The sequence below is a fragment of the Chironomus tepperi genome, unplaced genomic scaffold (genome assembly GCF_022539635.2).
Source record: "Chironomus tepperi strain 1889 unplaced genomic scaffold, CSIRO-AGI_Ctep_v1 contig_85, whole genome shotgun sequence".
Classification (NCBI taxonomy): Eukaryota; Metazoa; Arthropoda; class Insecta; order Diptera; family Chironomidae; genus Chironomus; species Chironomus tepperi.
Window position 1 is genome coordinate 2,763,937 of NW_027226207.1, and position 22,609 is coordinate 2,786,545.

Below are 22,609 nucleotides of genomic sequence, written 5' to 3' on the forward strand. Positions count from 1 at the left end.
GACAAAATATGTTGAATCCTTGATGTCCTTGGAGATTCGGTAATTTTTCATTGGAACTGTCCTGAGATGAATGTTCGATATTCGAAAAGACCGACCTTGAACTTCCTTTCATCTCAATGACTTGACCTATAATTTCATTGTCATGAATATGAAGGATAATGTTGATGTTTGAGGTGAAATTTAGAGATGTTGCTACTGGGGAGGTAGGTAGAATAAAGCTTTGATCATGATCTGTTTCTATAAATTGCTGAAATAATACAGATGCCATGCTTTTGCTTTCATCAAATTAGACTTCATTTCTAAATATAGCAAAATATGCAACTAGAACCCGAAGTCGACCGTATTATATGCCAAAGTCAGCTAAAGTCGACTCGACTCCATACAAAGTCTGAGTCGACTTTAAGCTCTGTATACAATTAGCAGCCATCATCACAAGAATTTCTGATCAAAAATCCTTCAAAATGTGCTTCAGAATTAATTTTATTGCACATAATTATCAAAAGACACTTAAGAATACTTAAAAAAATGATTCAGTGGATTAACAACTGTGATTCACAACCACTTGATAAGATTAAAATTTACAGAGGATTTATTGAATATTTCTTATCAAATGTGAGTAATGTTCATAGACTCAAAAGGAACAACATATGTTTTTCTATTTCTTAATTGATGCAGAAGTGATTATATCGTGTACGTGAGGTGTTGTTTGGGCATTTTTTTGTCGCGAATTTCACCACTTTTTAATACGATGGAAACACATTTCCAAATTGACAATACTGAAATGAAGGCTTTTTGATGGGTATTTTTGGAATAAAGGCTCTTAATGCTAGAATCATGGCAAATGGCTCTATAAGACAGAAATTTGGAAACCGCACTGAGTTCAGAATTCATGTAGACTCCATCGTCTCCCTTGTGTTGCTCGGATAAAGTCTACAATCTCCAGTTCCTTCATTTACCACATCAAAAACCCCGGATCGTCCCATAATGACAACCATTCTCTTACCAAAACCACCAAACAACTACCCACTTACTCATAGAGCTTACTAAGCTAAACCTTATCAAATAATGGAATTACTCACATTTATTGCATATTACAGCACACCGCAGTATCAGCAAAAAAGGTGTTATTAACACATGAATGATATCACAAAGCCTAGATTTTGCCGGATTGATAATTAATTACGACCGTTGAAATAAAGATATGCTAGATAAGAATACCTTTTTATTGTCTTATGAGCATTAAAGAGATTTCGTTTGGGAAATATTGTGTTGCGTCAGTTTTATGGATCTGATTAAGGTTGTTGAAGGTTGAAGGGGTATATTGAGGAAATCATTTTGATTTTAAAATGGGATTTGAGCTTTTTAAGGAAGTTGTAAGTGATTGTATTTAAATAAAGCTGTTTAAGTTACAAAATTGAAGGTGATTGTATTTAAATAGGATTTGTGAGCGCTATGCTCCATTTGATAGTCCTATAGAAGACACATGCACAATTTATATTACTATGGACTACATTGCATAGGATCAACATGGGTCAATACTGACCTTTTAAGACTGAATTTAGCTCAAATTGGTGATCTACCGTCAAAATCACTTAAAAAATCATCAATCTCGCCCCAAAATATCAACAAAAATCATCACGTCGTGACTAGTAGGTCACATAAAAATATTAACGTAAATACACAATAAATCCATTTACAAGACAAACAATAATTTTATTTCCAAAAAATTTAATAAAAAAAAATTTCCATCAAAATTCAATCAATCCCCATAAAAAGTCAATAAAACAATCGATCTCAATAAAAAAAGCTTTTGTGTTCTTTATTTTTAATCTTTTACGTCTTATTCCCCACCGCAAAAAAGAATGATAAAAGTTTTTTTTCCTAGTCACACACAAAAATGATGTTCCTTGCTGCCTACAATTTCACTTCTTCTCCCTTGACGTATTGATTAAGAAGATCCTTGGCTTTTGCTTGCAAATCCGATGTTTCGAGTGAAGGTTTGTCCTCAGATTTTACACGATTTGTTAATGCTTCCTGAATTTTACTTGCAAGTCCTTCAAGATTCATGCTTTGTCCCATTGAGCTAGCTGGAACGGCAATATCGACATCCTTGGATTTTGATTTTTCCGCTAATGCCATTAATTTATCCTTAAGTGTCATTCCATCGGCAACATCAGTACTTTGTTGGTTTAAGAGACCAACTAAGATTGTAATTATGTCCTGTTCAATATTATTGCTAAAAACTCCATTAATGTATATGTTTATGTTGAAAATGTTTTCAATATTATTGTCACTAATTTTCATGGGCCCAGCTGGAATGGATGTAAAGAAAAATCTCATTATAATTTTGACATAATAAGATGTTTTAATATTGATGCTATTGGGTATGATGTATTGCATTTTATGGAGTAGAAGATTTGCTTGAACGATAGCTTGTAATAGCTTGACAAGTATGGGACGGTTCACTTATCCACTACTACCTTCCTCTGCCCCTTCCTCACCTCCCATAACTTCCCCTTCATCCTTCACCTCCAATCCCTTACTCCTAAAAAGCGAACGTAATAAGTGAACGACCCTTAATACATATGAAATGTTTTTCCTCATATTCAGGTCCATTTATGTCGGATGCTGTCTAATGGAAGCTACAATCTGAATGCATATTGCACAATATTCACTAGAAAATCTTGGAATTAGAGCCAATATTGCAGAAATTAATTGTAAAAACCACAAACCATAATTGAAAATCATATGGAATTTAAGAGTCATATTGACTATGAATGACTGCCTTTGCATCGTTTCTATCACTAGAATGAGTATCGATGTATTCAATCAGGTATGCAGCATTACACATTACAGTCACTATAGGTTAATGAACGTTACAATCAATCAGAAATGTAAATAAGCTATCAACATTAAGCATCTATTTCAACACTCAAAATCGAAACTGATTATCAGACACATGCAGCTGCATTATTTAAATTAAATCCCAAATCACAATTGTAAAATGAATCCACATACGCAGTAATTGTAAAATCTCTCACATAATTAAACTTATGCTAATTAAAATCAATCCACATTCCAACACACAATTTTCCAATTTATCCATAAAATGCATTTTCCCCAAAAAATAAACTATTTTCCCCAATCAACATCAATCACACTCGACTAAGCAATTCAATTACATCAACTCACATGGAACTGGAGCAGCCAAAGTGACTGCAAACAGTCCAAAAACTAATAAAAATTCACGCATAGTCCAACGACAGTAACGGCCAACTGAGTACTGCAAATGGTTGAAAAATTTCCCGTCTCTTATTCGTTTATCACAACTGACAAGGTAAATTCCACTCTAAGCCGTTTGACACTCATTTTCGATAAGATTGTACTGATAATATTTTCTTTTATTTTGCTGATATGAAGCAAGTGAGTAATTAATAATCAGCACCCGAATAAAAAATTGATAGCAACTGTTTTTGTGACACATTTACAAGATTTTTCAGTGACTTTATGGACACAATTATTGATGACTTTAATTTGTCAATTTATATTCATGCCTGTTGCCAGTTGATGCACATTTTCTTGTTAATGCACTAACATTGTACATGAAATCTGATAATAAAATGAACATTTGTCATTGAACTTGTATGCTACTGTGTAGTATGATAATGAATTGAATGTAATATTAAGTAATGAAATTTGATAAGGATGACAAGCTTGTAATTGATGAAATTGGAACATTTGGCATCATTTGATGAACCTTAATGCAAATTAGTTAATTACAATGTTGCTGCTAATTATCTTATGCTGCCCATATGACATAATCCTTAAGCTGGTCACCATAAAGTTTCTAATTTGCAAAATCCAGCATGGACAGTGAAATTGCAACTGATAGCAGCTCGTGATGGACATATAAAAATAAGCTTAAAGATTTAATTAATAAAGGAAGGATGAACTTTTAAATTGGTAGCGTGGGAATGCGAAAATGAGGATAAAAATAACGGAACATTGTGGATTTATGCTGTTAATTTAATGTCATGAACTGTGATGAGTATCAACAGTGGATATCAGCGATGTAGTTAGACTATGTTTCGATGAGAGGTTTTCGCTAAAAGGCAAAGAACATGCTCTCATATTGTCGAAAGATCACTACGATACCTAAAAGCTGTTATCTTTGCCTGTTAGGGTTGGGGATTTTTGTCTCGAAAACCCCGAGCAAAATGTAAATTTGACCCCTAAATCTCTCCTGAATACACTCCTGGAGGATATAATACATATAAAGACCGCAGCAAGACCGCAGAGATAAATTAATAATGCGACTATTTATATTTAAATTGTGTGAATTGAATATAGTCAAATGTGATGACTGGACATTCATTTTAATGTTGCACAGTCAAAAATTTAACAGAAGGCAGTTATTGCATATTTTTGAGTGCTCGAAAAGCCGTCAAATAGCTGCCAAAGTGCCCTCACGTATTGCCGTCATCGGCGACATAACAACAATTAACGACAGCATAAAGCTGCTCGAAATACATAGAATGGTCAACATTCAAGGTTACAGATGTGCTTCACCATTACTCTGATGACAAAATTTATCACTTTTGACACATTTTGTCACTTATCACATGAATTGTTCATCCCCTGACCATATTTCATCTCATCCATTGCTCTTTAAAATAGAAAAAAATCAATCAAGTCTTTAAATTGTTTTGACATGACACATCTACTCAGTTTTAATTTACTTTAGTCCTCAATTATTCTTCTATTTCAGACCTTAACCCTTAAAAGTCTATCAATTTATTCAAACTTTTTTTGTTTTCGACCGTTGTCATGAACAGTTTTTCCTTTTGTATTATCCGTAAAATTCATCTCTTAAATCAAATTATAATAAATGCTTTGAGGGCAGAAACTCGATGAAATTTCACAGCTTTTTTCATATTTTAAAAATGAAATTTAAGATTCAAATTTTACACAACACTTTTAAAGGAATTCATGAATATTTTTCAAAGTGATTCTCATTCATTTAGTGCAAAGCGAATAAACCTTTTGTAGGACACTCAATTATGGAAGCAAAGTAAGTAAATAAAAAAATGCAAATAAAGCAGTAAAAGTGAAAGACCGCAGAAAGAACGAGACACGATATTTTACTCTAAAGCAGTGGTGGGCAACCTTTTTTGTGGCATGGCACATCCACAAAAAGGTCTTGTCTAGCCTCTAATAATACAAAAATCTAGGTCCAAAATTGAAGATTTAGTGTTCCGCGTCACACAGATTACTATTAAAATATTGAAAATTGCGCAAATTTAAATCCGACTAAAAGGTAACAGCACGTTATCCTATCATCTTAAAAAAATCCTCTTCGTCAGCACACCTGTGCCTTTTTTCCTGAAATTATAGAAACAATATTTTTTTAGGCTATCAGTGGAAACGACGACGGAGTTTAATAAGCTGTTAAAGGTATTTTAAAGTGTTTGAAAAGGTTTAAAGGATAACAGATAAAATTCTGAATTTTTGGTTCTGAGTATTGGAAGTAAATTTAAGTTTTTAAAGTGGCTCGTGATTGATTTTGCAGCATGAGCAGGTTGCTCATTGAATGAGTTGAATTTTGGGGTCATGTTCGTTCTAATTATTAAGTTGGTTACATTCTCGATCGGCATATATTTAAATGTTGCAATCACAGTGAATAGGCAGCATTTTATTTAATATCAAGTAGCAGCCGCAGCAATTATCGTTACCTATACCCTGAAAAATGGACTTTAGAGCCACTTTTCCTTCATCAAACTAGATTTATTAGCTACCTTTCGATACACTCCTTTAGAAACTAGACAAACAGACATACACTCTACACTCAAGCACCCTTCTTCCTCTTCCTCAACAATTTCTAAATAAAGCTTCAATCATTGCCTTCCTTTCGTTTCATTTCCTGATCTCAATTTTCCTCCGAACATCGATCAACCTTGATTTTCATTACCCTTTTATCCTTAGAAATTATGTAAAGTGAAAATCATCACTCAAGCATCGCAGCAGGAAGTTCACTTGCTTACTATGATGATGAAAAATTCACGCCTTATTACTCCATCCGTGAAAGAATTTAATGGTAGGAATAAATCGCAAAATAATTTAAGATTGAAAAGTTAAACACATGTGCTGGATGTTGTAAGGATCTTATGATTTTATTATTTTAAAATTTTTGATGTAAAATTTATAATTCATTAGCATGTAGAGCTAGCAACCTAAAGAATGGCCAATGGCATGAACCTTTGTGACCTCGAGTGGACAATTTGAGATAAAGTCTAATTAATAGCTAATCTTACAGCCAACTACTGACATTTTCGTCGTGAAATTCCAAAAAATCCGGCATTTGTCGATCGTAGGTCTAGTTATTAACTGGACATTGTGTCTAATTGTCCACTCTAGTTGAAAAAGTCCAAGTCCTTCAATTCTTTTAAGTAAAGAGTTTCTTATTATTCTTAAAGTGCTCTTCCTTCCAAATTTTGTCATTATTGTTAGCTAATGTCAAATTTCTCAATTCAGTCAATGACTCGAATGCATTATCAGCTATGTAAGTGATTCTATTATTATCCAAAGAAAGCTGTAGTAAATTGCTTAGTCGACTAAAAATCATCCCGTCGATGGAAGTCAAATGATTCTTATGCAGATACAAATGTTGTAAGTCATATAAATCCTTGAATGAGTTTGAATCAATATGCATAATCCTATTGTCGTATAATTTAAGGATCTGAATATTTCTAAGATTCTCAAAATTTTTGTAAGTGATGTAGCCTATTGAGCTTCGAGATCCATCATACAATATCAAAAATGGAAAGCTTTTGTAGACGTTAATAGGCAAAGTAAAAATATTCTTGTTCTCTTTAAGGGTGAAGCCTCTTACGACAATGGAATCGCTAAACATGATGAATAATTTAGTGAAAAATCCAAACGAAATTTCATATTCATTATCAAAAATGACTTTGTCGCTTGGAATATACACAAAAATTATTTTTTGATCTAATTGACCGATTATTCCTTCTGCTGGATCAACGCTGATGCTTTTGATGCATAATGCTGCTCCAAATGACGCCAAGATGATCATCAAAATTGTTAATCTAGGATTTATAGAGTTAAAAATTATTGAAATGCGTAAAATGTTTGAAGTCGACTCGACTTGAGTCCATACAAAATCGGAATCGACTTCGAGCTCTGAGACAGAACATGAATATATCCATATGAGCAATCAAACTCATTGTCTGCTACAGAATCTTACTTACTTTTGCATTTTGATGGCTTCTAATTTTTGTTAAAATTTCAAAAATATTTGTTCCTTTCTGTTCAACAACTCAACAAGAACTACCAAAAATAGAATGAGGATATTGATAAATTTACCTGAGAAAATTCGTTTTGGAAGAATTTTATGATTTTATTGACATGTTACATAAACATAAAATTTGTTATCATAAATAAACATTATGATGCATTTTAGATCTTATTAGGGGCTGTTCACTTATTACGTAACATGAAAATATGGCTCCTCCTACGTAATGAAACCTGTTAAGTAAGCATTTGGAAAAATGTCAACCACAAGGAGTCAACCCTAACCACGAAATAGCGTTACATAATAAGTGAATGGTCCCTTAGATGAATAAACGGAAATACATTGATAACCTACTAAGGTTGTTCACTTATACATAGAATCTGTAAATAAATGTTAAATAAATTTAATCACTTTTGGAATAAACCAGCCATTGATGATCACAGAATTGCATTTGGCATTAGCAAAGGGGATCCAGAGAATTGAATTACAATTGATCTTGAATGGCCAGACAAAATAAAATTAAAGTCTGGTAAATTAATCCAGAGACGTAGCCACTTTTTTGAGAGCAAAGGGTTTGACCCCTGAATAGGATATGAATCCCCCTCTGTATACGTCCCTAAATCAACCATTTTATTCTTAAGCTCCATAAAATATTCAACAATCCTTTTTAATTTTCTCTTTCAGTTCCGAAAATCTAGTTATACAGTGCTCAAAATCGATATAAAATTCACCATTAATGCACAAATTATCCTTCAAATTGACACCAACCAGAAACTTCATATTATCAAACATGTTCGGACTCAACGACCTAATTTTATTGTGATTCAGGAATATCTTCTCAAGTTTTGTGTTGTTCTTAAAATGCTCATCCGTCAAGTATTCGATTCTGTTGTCAGCCATTGAAATATTCCTTAATTCTGTAAGATCATCGAATGCTGTTCTTGAGATGAAATTGATGTTATTGTCATTAAGGAAGAGTTCCTTTAAATTTCTCAAATTCTCAAACATGTGTCCATCGATGCTTTGTAGCTGATTGCCTTGTAGACTCAAAAACTTCAATTTTGGTAAGTCTATGAAAGTATCAGACGGAATATGAGTAATCAAATTATATCCTAAATAAACAGCTTGAATTTCACTCAAATGTTCAAAATTCTTATGCTTCACATCCTTCACCGAGCAATTGTATATCTGATATGCAACCAAATTTGGAAACTTTTCATGAACTTTAATTGGTGGAAATTTAATATTTTTATTATTATTAAATGTTAAGGCTTTGACTGCTTCATTTTTGGTCGTCATAATTTCTCCATTTTCAACAAGAATTGCGTCATTTGAGTTGATTCTGAAGGTCCATAATCGCATGTTGAATCTGAACCAGAGGGAATCTGTGACGTGTCCTTCGACAATTCGCTGGCAGTCGATGCATTCGAGGGATGTTGTGATTATGGTTATGAATACGTAAAATGATGAGCTGGAATGAGATTATTTACAGAACATCTTGTTATATTGGTTCGTCTAATTAAGCCTGAAGGCATGAAGCATAGAATAGACAAAACAATGCCGTCGGGCCAGATTTTATCGAATTATATCCAATGATACAGTCATACTAGGATGAGAACGCTACTTTTTGTCTATTTTATGACGTGAGCTGTTTATTTGAGGTTTCCTTAACTTCATACTGAACAGCACCTTAACTTACATTCTCATGATTCCTCCCAGTCAATCCAAAAACAAGTTTCAATCCACTCAGTCAGACTTCTCGTTAAAGACTGAATGATATCAGTAGTTTTTTGCTCCATTAATTGAATTTAACTTCATTCAGCCACTTTAAAGAGTCATATGTCTCTGGCATGAATGGACTATAAAAGCTGAATGGATGTGAATGACACAATAGTTGTCAAACAATTTAATATAAAGATACAAAATGAGATTAAATTTATTTTGATTTGTGTTGATTGTTATGTATTTTATGATAAAAAGGTTCTTGGAATTGTGTTCTATTTTTAGTGACTTTATGTCATATGACTAGTTAAAAACACGTGCTGGTCTGGAATATCTGGATAGTAACAAGGGTGATTGGGTTATTTGAATAAAGCAATAATTTCACAATTTTTCAGTAAAATTTATGAATTTTTGCAAATTATCAGAAGGTCTGAGCCTTATATGAGAATTGAACTTGCTCAACCTTCATTGTGATCCATGACTTTACATCCTTAGTCTTCTCCCTCTAACTTCAAATATGGATTTAAAAACAGAACCTCCTCCGCTATTTTTCATCCTTAAATGAAGCTAAAATATCAGCTCTGAAACATCATAATCTGCACACACACCTACATACTACCCACAACTTCCTTTGCTAAACCAGATCGCATCTTATTCCTCAAATTTTTCTGCAAAAAAATCATAAAAATATAAAAAAGTCGAGAATTTCTCATGCTGCAGGCATTGAGGACCTTATCCTCATTGTTCATCTTCTAAAGAAGTTCAAAAGTATATGAATTATCTTGAAATGTACCACAAGAATAACTAAAATTTTTTGATAGGAAAAAGTTAGTCGCTTTTGTTTGTAAATTAAATTAAATTTCATTTAAAATTTAATAATTTGTTTGGGAAGTCATTTAAAGTTTTAATGCGGGAATATTAATGTTTACATAACAGTCTACCTCATAAAGACCTCATATAAACTAGCTTAATGGTACTGGTACCGACATGCGTTATGCGATCAGCAAGATAATGATCATTTGGTAGCCGCGTAGTTGATACATCGATCTAAGATCCGGCACAAGACCGACGTGACTCTGACTTGCCCTAACAGTCAAAGAGTTCGGTTTAAGGTAGCGTAATGGTGTTTCTGTTCCATTAAAGTCTACTCTTTGTCTGTTTGAGCCGGTGTAGGACTCGACTTATATCATTTAGCTCGGTCATGTCTTAATTATATTGGCCAGGGACCAGATTTTGATAGATTAACCGATTTGTCCTATCCGAAAACAGAAGCATTCGCAAATAAAAATAGTACTTCTGGGATTTTTAAAAAAATATGAAAATTAACAATCAATGTGATAGCCTTCGACTGATTTGATGATGTAGCTTAACATCGAATGGATTCCCAAAGCATTCACAAAACCCACACACAATAACAGTCATCTCATAATTTGCAAATGGTGAAATTAAAATCAGTGCGTCTTCAAATTTATTGCCAACCTGAAATTCCTAAAGTCAGCATAAGAAAGAAATCCAATAAAATATCGATAACCTGTTTGATTTTTATAAAAAATAACTTAAACTTTTATTTCCACAAAATATTTCAATCTACAATTATTAAAATACATCAAAAGAATTTTCAATCCTTTATTACAAATAAGCTTATTACTTTTTCTCATGTTCTTATCTCATCTCCTGTGAGTTTGTAAATTTTGTTATCTCATGTGAGCTTATTTCCATCAGATGTATGTATCTTGAGTGGAATTTTTATTGAAATTGAAAAATGCGTTTATAAAAGACATTTTTTGGTGACATTTTGATTACTTATGGAAATACGCAAGGCTTTATACTGTTGGATAGAGACAGAATTGCATTTAATTTTAGGCTACGGTAACCTGCGATAGAGTCTGTTTGAGCAGCAATGTAAGTTAGGTCATGGGTCATGGGTCATTTTTAGGTTTGAATGTTTGAGGTCTGTAGAACTAAGAGCACAAAATTGACTTAAAATTTGTATGTAAAAGTCAATTGAACGTCATTTATATGTCATTCGTTCCTTGCTGTGCCACTGCTTCTAAAAATCAGCTTTAATTCTGGACATTGACTCTGACCCTAGTGGACTCTGACTTAATCCCAGATTCAATTCAAATCCAACACCATGTCAGACTAATACCGAGCTGATGCCGGATTTTAGAACGATTATTCGGCTCATGTTTACAAGAATCGACCTGTGCCTTCTAAATGCCAAAAGAATTTCACCATCATGAAACGTCTAAGCAACACATAATTTGCGGAATTAAGGACAAAATCTGATAAAATTCATCAAAGGACTTTACAATAAGAAGAAAATAAAAACGTTCTAAGAACAGCATTCTGTATGTTCTGCGTGTTTTTCGTTTCTGATGGAGCGTGTAGGTTAGAAAGGCAGGAAGAAAATGATGAAGTATGGAAATTGAAACTTTTGCCTTTATATTTCTGCGAATGCTACTCAGAAAGAAAAGTTGACAAAATGTTCTTATTCTAATACTTCCAACCTGGTTGTGACTGACTGTGTATTTCTTTCATTTTATCACAGCATCTTTCAGCTGTTTCTCAATGAAGCGCATTATAAGGTGCCTTATTCATGAAAAAACTCTTTTGTCCTTATCATCCATTCACAAATATCAAAGCACAGCATTTATCTTGCAGCACACGGTAAATATGAAACCTCTGACTTTAAGAAAGGTAGCTTTTGATATTTTTTAGCATCATAAATTTTCTTCATTTCCGTGCACGTGCTTACGAAATAAAGTAAGTCATGTGCGTCAGGATTTAATGTTTTAATGGGATTTTAAAGATGTTTCAGCTTGTAATTTTAAGATGAAGTGCCTTTGCAGCAATTTGGAATAAATTTGAAGGAATTTGTGAGGAATTCAGGCCTAAAATTCACATCCATCAAAATTTTTCAAGAATTTTCTATTATTGTGCATTTGAAGGCTATTTCTGGCATATTTTCCTCACAAATTCCTGCAAAATTCATTCCAAATTTCTGTGTAGGTAGAGCTTGAAGTCGACTTCATAAATGCTCATCTCTTTGATCTTCATAAATCCTTAATTGCCTTAATTTCATTAACTTTTTAAAGTCAATATTTACAGCTGTCAAATTTAATTTGCAATCTCGACATCAGTAAATGTTCAATCATTAAGACGATGAACGACAAAGTTGTCATCCGAAAAACTTTTCATTCATAATGACTTCTTTTTACTTTCAATGACTTTTGTGTTATGGCAACGTGATAAGAATTACGAAAGCTTTAGGTAAGATTTTGCACCTTTTTTTAATGTTGATTCATCTTGGGAGGGACAGAGATTTTGAAGAGGATGGTCATTAAATTTGGACACTAAATGCTCATTTAGTGGTGTAAAAAAATGAAGTTGAGGCTAGATTTTCGGTTTATATTGTGATTTTGAGAGCCAAAGAACCGGATCAGTCTGCATTTGAGTTGAATCTGGATTAATACTGATCTAACGTAAAAGTATCAGACTCATAAAATGCAAAATTCACCAAACCTCAATAGCCGTCACTCAAAAATGATTGTGAAACCCAAATTCTAACTTTAAAGGTCAGCCTAGATGACATCCTACAGAAAACTTTATTGTTAGCTACAAAAGCAAGCCAAAAATCCATTTCCTAATTTTAAATCATTGAATCAGATTCAAATTGATTATGTGTTAAAAAGTTCACGGTCCCGGTAGAGTACCCTTACGTCTTAATGTCAACATGGTAGTAAACGACTTCATTGTTATGCTCTTCAAATCCTTCTTTAAATTTCATCAATTTTTGAACAAATTCTGTTTACTTTAAATGATTTTGACAAATCTTCTTCGCTAATATCAACAATAAGAAAGCTGAAAAGCCTTGTAAATCTTCTTATCAATCTCAAATGTTTTCTTTTCACTGAAAGAACAATCAAAAGAAATTTTTGTTTGAGCATCTTTGAGCTTCGATTTGAAAAATTATATTTCTCATCATTGTTAAGTGGAGTTCCTTCATTGACATTTTTTGAGTGATTGGATTGCGTTGCTATGGAGGTGTATTAAGATTGAATATTGTGGATTTAAGATTGTGGTGGAATCTGGAGGCGGAGTTTGGATTTAAAGGCAACCTGTACAGTATTGGTTAAGGCTTAAGCCTAAGGTATGCCTCAAAATGCATAAAATTGCCAACCCCTTAACAGACAATGACCATACTCACCTAAACGAGCGTGCGCATGAGTATACTCAATCAATATAGTTGAGCATGCTTAATTTTGTGAGCATACTCATAAGCATGCTCCTTGTCTGTTCGGAACAACTGCTTTAACGTGCAAATTGTGAGCTTGAAGGACATTTCATGAGAAAAATTTTCAATTCCATGCATAGCATGTCATTAGCTTGCCTAACTTCACTCATGCATATCCTTCAATATCAAGCTATGAATACAAAATGGCTGTACATTTTTTTCATAAAATTTTATTTTAAAGAAATTTAAAAACAATGTAAATCACATAAGAAGTATGTTTATGTCACTTTACAAACTCATTTTCCATAAACAAATGACATGAAGTAAGCTGACATGATTTTGTTACTGACATCGAAACTTATTCATACATTTAATGAAAATAATGTGTGCTCGCATGCGTTGTATTTATTACCAAAAGGACTTGAACAATAATGTATGTAAAGAATGTAAAGATATACAGATCTGGAAATGATATTCATCCTCATATCTCTATTTATTTATTATTTTAGACAATTAACCTACAGTCACGTTTCAGCACAGTTTTCATTTTTTTTTTATTCCTGCTACACTCTCTCAATTTCCGTTTGTTGACTTGAAATATTGGTCTCAAGGACCGATGGTCTATTAAATCGACGTCTGCTACTGCCACGTCTCATAATGCTTTGCGCTCGTTCCAATTCTTCAGCTGATGGGCAACATAATGATCGAAATACGCAAATGTAGCAAACAATGAGTGATGTCATCAACGTCGTTCCAATAACGACTGTTATAATTAATAAAATATTTATTCCACCTTCTGTGTCGTCGTCATGTGACATATTTTATATTGTTGGATGTCCTATATCCGTTGTTCACGATTAATGATCTTACTGACTTGCCTCAATAGCAGCTTAATGATGTTTATGATTTCAGCTTCAAAATTGCGGATGGATGAATGAATGAATTGTGATGGTCGTTAAATTGATGTCAAATAGATGGTGTGTTATGTGCCAAATCAACTCAATTTGTTAGAAAAACTTTGTATCTGACGAGCAAAGAACTCGGCTAAAATTGGACAGAAAAAAATGAGGGAAAGTAAACAAGAAAAGAAATAAGATAAGAATCAGCAAAATTTTACGTAAATAGTTCTATAGATTAATGAAAATTTTATGTTTGATGACGGCTTTTTATCTATAATTGGAAGTAAAAAAAATATTCATATTCTATAGACGTTTAATTTGGTTGGTGAATATTGGCAGAATATTATGATTGGAATGTCAACATCTTTGAAGTTATTTTGTGAGTTTTTGTTCATTAAAGGTCATGATTTGCTGACGTTCGAGGCTATTCAAAAACACTTAATTAATTTTATGTAAATTGTGAGAAATTGACATTTAAAGGTTTGATCAACAAAAATTTGACCTAAATATCTTAAGCCTCTCTTTGTTATGCTTCTGCATAGCGACAAACGTGATTTAGTTGAGAATGGAACAGGCTATGAGAATTTGACCATAATTTTTTTTTATTAATTGCGAGTTCATAGCTAGACATTTCGTCGACAAGTCGCAGTCTGTTCTACTCTTAAGTATATTTGAGCATTTAATTGTTAAAACAGTGATGAACAAGCAATGAGACGCTAATATGACAATGTTCACTGATTTGACGCAGAACACTGATGTGACGCGATACACTTATGTGACAGAGAACGCTAGTGTGACGTGGTAGAGAGTAAGACGCTGTACACTAGTATGTCGTCAAAAATATACGGACTTTAGCAAAATTCCCCCAAAAAATCTGACACCAAGTCGAGGTCAAATCTATACAACGTACAACTGACATCAAGTCGACACAACTCTATGTCTGCTCTTAATTTGTATAATTTTACTACCTTTATCCTATCTACATAAGCTAGGCTCTCATTTTATTCAATATAAACCATTCAATTATAATCCTTCAATTGATATATGAAGCTACACATCAAATGAACAATTCAAATTTCATTAAGCAAGCAACAGTTCCAGCTCATCACCACAATAACACAAATACACTTCTTTTCAATATAACGAGTCATTTATATTCTATTGAAGCTTTTCCACTCTTTTTAAAATTGAATCATGCTTCAACAGATCTGCTAATGATGCAATAGCTATGCGTGGTTTCATCTCTCTTTTATGTTACAAAAACTCTAACGTGAAAAGAGCAGTCTACAAAAGAATGTCCGTTGGCAAAATGAAAAATACTTTTAACCAGTGGTGAAGAACCTTTTAAATCCCAGAGACAATCTTGCATTTAGCATTGGTTATTGGCAGACGGAAGTCAGATGTAGAACCAGCTTTAGGCGTCATCTAAAAGAGGCCATGGATCACAGTTGATCTTAACGGCCTTAAAAACTGTTCACTGCATAAGGTTCAAGTCATTTGTAAGATGTCGCGGCACATAGGTTGCTCACCACTGCTTTTACCCATCAAACTCGGATGGGATTTAGAAGTGATGTGTTTTTAGGGTTGTGTCTGTATTTGTTTTGGTAAGTTCAAAGTACTTGTTTGAGGAAAAATGAGATCGTTCACTTAATAAACTCGCTTTTGAGGGAAGAGGATAGAAGGAATTAATTTATCTTATGGATGTTTGTAACTAGAGAAGAAGCTGGCTGGGGATGAAAGCCATTTGTTACGGAACACAATGAGTGAATGAAAGGAATCCCAAACGGAAATACTAGGAAAGAGTTGTTTTGATTAATAGAAGCAAAATAGTATGGATGAATTGAAGGTTTAATGCATGTAAATGTGAATAATGGAATCAACAGGTATTGAAATTGCGGATCGCTATTCAACTTTAAATTGGTGAAGGCCGTGAACAAATGAGAATTCAGAAAAGTGTATTTATTGGATCAATGAGTCACCCTCCAACCCCCACTGTCCTTTATTGTGATATTATTGGGCATATAGTTTCAAAAACCCCTTCTCTCCTTCCCTGACTATACCTAGGATTTTGAAAAAGGAACTTGAAATAGGAACGTCAAAAGCTGTATAGAACTATAGCAACATTTGAAAATCAATCAATTCCTAGATTTATTGCTCAATTTAATCCACAATCCCCAATTTATTTACTTGATATCATCTCAATTCAAAATAATCAATAATCAGTAATCAATCCTTTGAAAATTAATTTGATCCAATTTATCAAAACAAATAAAACTTACTCTAAAGCCCCTTTGGTTCCAATTTTCTTCAATATATTAGTTCATCCACAAACATCAATTTTTCAAAGTCAATCTTTAACCCAGGTCATGGTAGTTCACTGTAATGTGAAGGACATCCTTTTATGTCAAAGAATGAATGAATAATAAAATATGTCTGCACATAATTTTCATTGAAATGCCAACCCTTACCACGATGTCATTTGTACCATGAAGATATTTCATGAAAATGTCACTTAAATGAGCATTTCTGGGAAGTCGAGCATACTTTTGGAATTTTTGAATTAATTTGGATGAATTTTTGGTCGCTGACTGCACATAAGTCAACCGACAAATACTCCGAGGCTGTAAAAATACATCACATAACTTTCATTGTTATCTCAAATATAGCACTAAGGAGCCCAGAAGCTATTGATAAATGAGATCTCAATTTTCAGACACTTCTAGGAAGATAAATGAGTAGCAATTCTGTCAATCATCCCCAAGTAATAGAAAATTGTCTTCTTGTATTTCAACATGTCGGTGAACTTGCCTTTTTATGGAATTTAATTTCTGTGGTAAAGGAACAATTTAATAATGTTTTAAGGATCTGTGGTAAATTTGATGAGATTTTAATGGAAAGGAATTTTAAATTAAAATTATCAAACAAGAAATTTCATTAAAATCTTGAGTAAATTGCTTGGTTTTGTGTGCACGTGCATAAGAGTACGGTGATGCAAGCTTATTGTTTATTCCTTTGCCAAAATGTTGAAAAATTGGAGAAAAAGAAATTCAAAATTGGTACGCCTCGGCAAATCAAAAGTCCAAAAAACAGCTGTCATGACAACATCTTGGTAGTTTGACGTCATATTGACGCTTTGTTGCTAATTCAGCTCTTGATCCGTGAACTAGAGACTATCGCAGAGTTCACACTGTTTAGAACTAGCGAAAAATCCGATTGGCCAGCGTGACTCTAAATGGATGTCATATTCGAATTTAATCCAGACTCACGGTAGCCTGGGACCTGATTCAACTCCGTGTGCCTCTTTAAACCTTTAAATTTTCCACGTAGACTATCTCAGAATATACACGATGTATTAATGACAGGGTAACTCTAATCTGGTTTCAGATTCGATTAAACCTGGCTTTAAACTAGACTCAAGCTAGCCCGGGAACAAATTTCATGACTTTTCTATGTCATATCTATTCTATGTACTTTAACTCACACACATTTCTTCCACACCCACCTTCAGCACTCCCCCAACACCTTGAACTTCTCAACATAATTCCCCCCTTCACATTTTTCCATCAAAAGATAATAAAACTTCACATAATAACAATAAACAGAATCAATGCTAAGCGAGAGGAGATGAAAATGAAAAAAACTTCAGCTCCGATAATCTAAACTATTTAATTTTAAAGACGATAGAATGTTTATTATTCATTCATGTGTGATAAATTCCATTTTCTTTCACAATTTACAATTTAATTAGAGTAGAAATAAAGTTTGTTTCTTCTTCTTGTAGCTGTATGTGTATTTTTGAATTGATTTTAAATTGCAATATTGATCAATCTCATTCTTCGACTGAAAGACGTCAAATAAAATTAGTTGATTATGGATCTATTGAGATTGCATCTTCATTTTGATTGGTTTATTGAGCAGGCGTACACATACTGTTGGAATTGAAGTTGATGAAATTTAATAACATCTGTTAATCCAGTGCGTTCCTAAATTTGAATGGACGAGCCCTGAAGTAAAATCTCACGGAACCAAACCAGAAACTGGTTTTACGCACAGCATCTGCAGCTTCATGTCAACCCCAATTATTACTGTTAGTTCAAATCAGTCAACTTCCTCCGTCACGTCCCCAAAAAACAAACGTTGTAGACACAACGTAAAATCCGACTCCAGTCAAACGCGACTCTGATCTGGCGCCAGATCTCATGGAATCCAGTCAAGAATTAATTTTAAATTATTACACTTTTAGACTCCATTTATTCATAACTCCATAAATTTATTAGGCGAACACGTTAAAATTAGGAGCATCACTTCATCTACAACAAAAGCTCCATTTTAATCAAACCATTGTCCTCCTCCCATCTATATCTTCTTCATTCACACATTATCTAATATAATCTCAAAAGTCCCTTTCCCTTTCATTCAGTTATTTCTATTCTTTTATTTTATTTAAATTTAATCACAGTGTATTACCAGTGGTGAGCAACCTTTTGTTCATCACGGAACACTTTGGTGGTAAGTCTCGACAGAAACATCGCAAGTTGTACTGTTAATTTTCAAGCATTTTCAGCGACACCCTAGTGTGCCTCAGCACACAGATCGCCCACCACTGATGAACACATTCATAAGTCGTATATGTGTACATGATGTATTACCATATCAACAACGTATGCATTGCTATGGCAAAAATATTTATAAATATGTCAAGCAGATTCTTTTTTATCAATTCCGATAATGTCTAATTAGTGTGATGAAATAACATCAATAAAAATTTTTATGACATCCTTCATGATGTAGGAATTTGCAATAACATTAAATGAGTTAAAGCGAAGCATTTAGATGTGATAATTGAAATTTTCAACTTGAAAGAGTTCAGTAAGCATTGAAAAATTTTCTTTTTTTCATCTTTGATTATTTTTAGATTTTTTTTTTTGGATATAACAAGTGAAATGTTTAAAATCAAGAGAATTTACAGTTATGTTGATAGTTCATAAATTTAATTAATTACTTCAAGTGTTGGAAACGTTAATATCTACAAGTTGAATGAATTTGATATTGAATCTAGTGCAGATCAAGTTAAAATTAGATTTTTATTTTAATATTTATATCAATAGTAAGTGAAAGTCATGCTGGCGAACGTCATGAACATATGGCAGAGTTACTAGGTATGTATTTTGATTTAGTTTTTGAACAAGCTAGATGTCGAACTGAGATTTTGAAGAACTAATTGAGTAAAGATTATTTCTTTTTCTTGAATCTAGTAGTTAAGAGTTAATCAATCCAAAATCCAGTACCAGGTCGACGTGATTCTGATATGTTGCTGAATCGGCACGAAGTCAGATTAAGGCTGGCTTGTAGCTGGATTTTGGATCGATTAACTGAGTTGTGCTATTCAGAATAGTTATTGTCTTAAATGCTGTCACGTGACAAGAAATGTGAATAAGCGACACTTAGCGAGCCCGAGCGATACAAAGCATACTCAAATGACTCTATCAATGCAGACATAGTCGCATCACATGGTCTCAAGTGACCGCCATTTGACACTAATTAAAGCAACTCTGATAAAGTCATAAGTGACCCATTTTCCATTTTTGTCGCTTTGGATACACCATATCTAATAATTGTCGTTGTCAACTACCGAAAAAAAGCGTGCTTCTACCTTCCAATCATTCCGACATTTTTAACTAGTTATGCGTGTTTTGCCTACCAGCATGACATTTTACTCTGTTTTCCATCAAAGCATTCAATAAAAGAAAAATTAACAAACTCTAATTCCAGTTCCATTAATTCCATATAAAGTTCAATGACTGTATACATTACAGAACATTCTTGTTCCCAAAAAAAGCTTTCATTAAGTTACAATAAACATACATAAGTCATATAAATCCCTTATGTTATTTACACAAGATTTCGTATTTCCCTTAAAGCACATGTATTGCCTAAACTCATTCTGATCACTGACAAAAGGCTTGAAAGATTTACATGAGATGCTTTATATATGAAAGCTTTCAATTTGTGCCTCATAGCTCTTATCAGTACTATTGTTATGGCAAACACTTATTTATGGCACACAACACAAAGCTCAATGGGCTTTGTACATAGAATGGAATCAACATTGTATAGAATTTTGGATGAATTCTAAATATTTGTTTTGGAGGAAATGAGATAAAACTTTCAAGAGCTTTGTTATTGTTTTCTGGATTCTAATTAATGAATTCACTTCATTTGTCGTTATATTGTGTTTTATTGATTATTGATGGATGTTGGGTCTATTCCAGAATATGTAGCACAAGCCGGTATATCAATTCAAAATCTGGAATCAGGCTGGCGTGACTCTGTTACGGAGCCAGATTCAAAATCAAATTTGGCACCAGTCACGCTGGCTAAGAGGGCACCTACATACCTAAACGGACTCTAACTCCTAGTGTATGTCCTACAGTAGGCGCCAAGTATAAGGTAGGAGTAGGCCTATACGAAGTAACCGGTCCCGAGCCAGCGGTAATAAATCCTACACTTACACTTACACAGCTGGATGCTGTTCGACATACAATAGGATTAAGAGTAGGTTAAAGGGTACGTACATCAAGACACCAACCCCTTTGGCCTGATTTCCAATCGATTAATCGACCTATGTTATTTTAGATTATACAGTGATAAGATTCGAACCGATTTCAATCCCTGCATTAATGAACGACTCCCAATATCTTCCCAATATAAACTTCATAAAAGTTTCCATAGTCACAACTACAATATTACAAAGAAATCTAACATAAGATTATCATTTATGTGGAAAAACTTTTCTTTATTAATGTCAAACAATAAAGTTGTTGCAAAACATTAAATCCATTGTTTGTTCCAATATAAAAAAAAGTTTAATTTGTCTTATATTACTTTAATTCTCAATGTCCATTAAAGTTGATAATAATTTTTATATCTATGTCATTTGTTTAGTTCAGTTGTGGGGAATCTGTGTGCTGTAGTGCACTAGCATGAGCCTTAAATATTTGGAATTGCCATGAAATGTATCTCGAGTGGACCAAAATACGTTATAACAACTTGTGGCTACTTAATGTCCAGTTAATGCCTAATTCTAACTTTTTTTTTCACTCGGGTATGGCTTGTACTGTTTCGGTTCGATGCTTACTAGCATGATGTGTCGCAAAAACTATAAGGTTGCCCACCAGTGGATCTTTGTCATTGTTTAGCTCAAGAATGAAATCGACGAGGATTAAGTCGTGAAATATTTTTATTGATGGAGACATTGTTTAAATGTTGTATTGGATGCTGTTGTGCAATGTCATGTATTTTAATAGATTTTCTGTGGTATTGAAGAGAGAAATGTGCTATCGGAATGTAGAGCAAGTATGGATATTCAATTGGTTCTAGTTTAAAATAGTTAACAAGTTTGGGGAAATCCAATTAAAATTTTTTGTGAATGTTGACAATTTGACTTTTAATTAAAAGTTTTTGGTACATTTGTAATCACAGTCATACCTCAAAATATCGGATTTACTCACTATAACAAATATGCAGGAATCAAACTTCAACCTTAATATCAAAAAACGTAAAAACTTTCTCTTATTATTTTTCTATTTTTAACACATTCTCATTAATGTTGCAATCAAATTAATTTTTATTGCTCAAACTTCATTGTTCCTTAATGAGTTGGAAGGACAGCTGGAAGTAATTAAATTTTTGTACTGTTTATTGTCAAAAGTTTATTGTTGCTAGTTGCAAATTATTGTGAACTTTAGTTTGAATTTGTGAAATTGAAATGGATCACCGAGCGACAAAATTGATGAAGGCTCTGCAATGGAGCTTATAAGATTCTGACAAAGCTCTTCTATTAACACTAAATCGAAACCGTGATGCACCCATATAGCTGCAAAATACAGACGAATTCTTGAAAGGAGGCTATTTATAGAAACAGTTAAGCTCTTGGGAAAGGATAACCAGTGAAAGAGCCAATTTTAGACATCAACCGAGAGAAGCCATAGAGCTCCCACAGTTGATCTGTATGACCACCGAAGTAATCAATACAGACTATTTCCAGAATGTATAGCATCTGAAAGATTCAAAGTTTTTAATATTCCGCACTAATGTATCTTGAAATGTGAATCATGACGTCACAAAACAGACCTTAAAGTTTCAGATAAACTCAAAACCATCACCTGACCGCATTTTTCATGTTTACATCTACATCGTCATCCTATGATGTCGTTATCAATTAAAACTGCTTTAAATAATGACCGAAAAATCAATGAAATGCGTAAAATACTTTTTTTTTGCCTAATTGTCCGTGAAAGTTTTCTTTGAGAAATCGTTTGAGCACTTTTAAAAACCTCTTTCCTTACACAACTTGAAGGCTCCAATATTTTTTGTTGAAAAGTTTCAAATTTTCCGAGAATTCCACGTGATGTCGCAAAACAATATTTTTTGAAGAGTTTT

General features: G+C 33.2%; 2 protein-coding genes across 2 annotated transcripts; both read right to left on the reverse strand.

Moving 5' to 3' along the window:
• Positions 1–1,792: 1,792 nt before the first annotated feature.
• On the reverse strand, positions 1,793–3,324 carry LOC139086146 (uncharacterized). The gene is made up of 2 exons (XM_070634482.1): positions 3,193–3,324; positions 1,793–2,312 (listed from the first exon to the last, which is right to left on the reverse strand). Exons 1-2 carry the CDS (start codon positions 3,251–3,253, stop codon positions 1,915–1,917), a joined length of 459 nt encoding a protein of 152 aa, XP_070490583.1. The 5' UTR covers positions 3,254–3,324; the 3' UTR covers positions 1,793–1,914.
• Positions 3,325–7,963: 4,639 nt separating this feature from the next.
• Positions 7,964–8,671, reverse strand: LOC139086486 (leucine-rich repeat-containing protein 15-like). The gene has a single exon (XM_070634950.1). The coding sequence runs from the start codon at positions 8,669–8,671 to the stop codon at positions 7,964–7,966; it is 708 nt and encodes a 235-aa protein (XP_070491051.1).
• Positions 8,672–22,609: the final 13,938 nt, after the last annotated feature.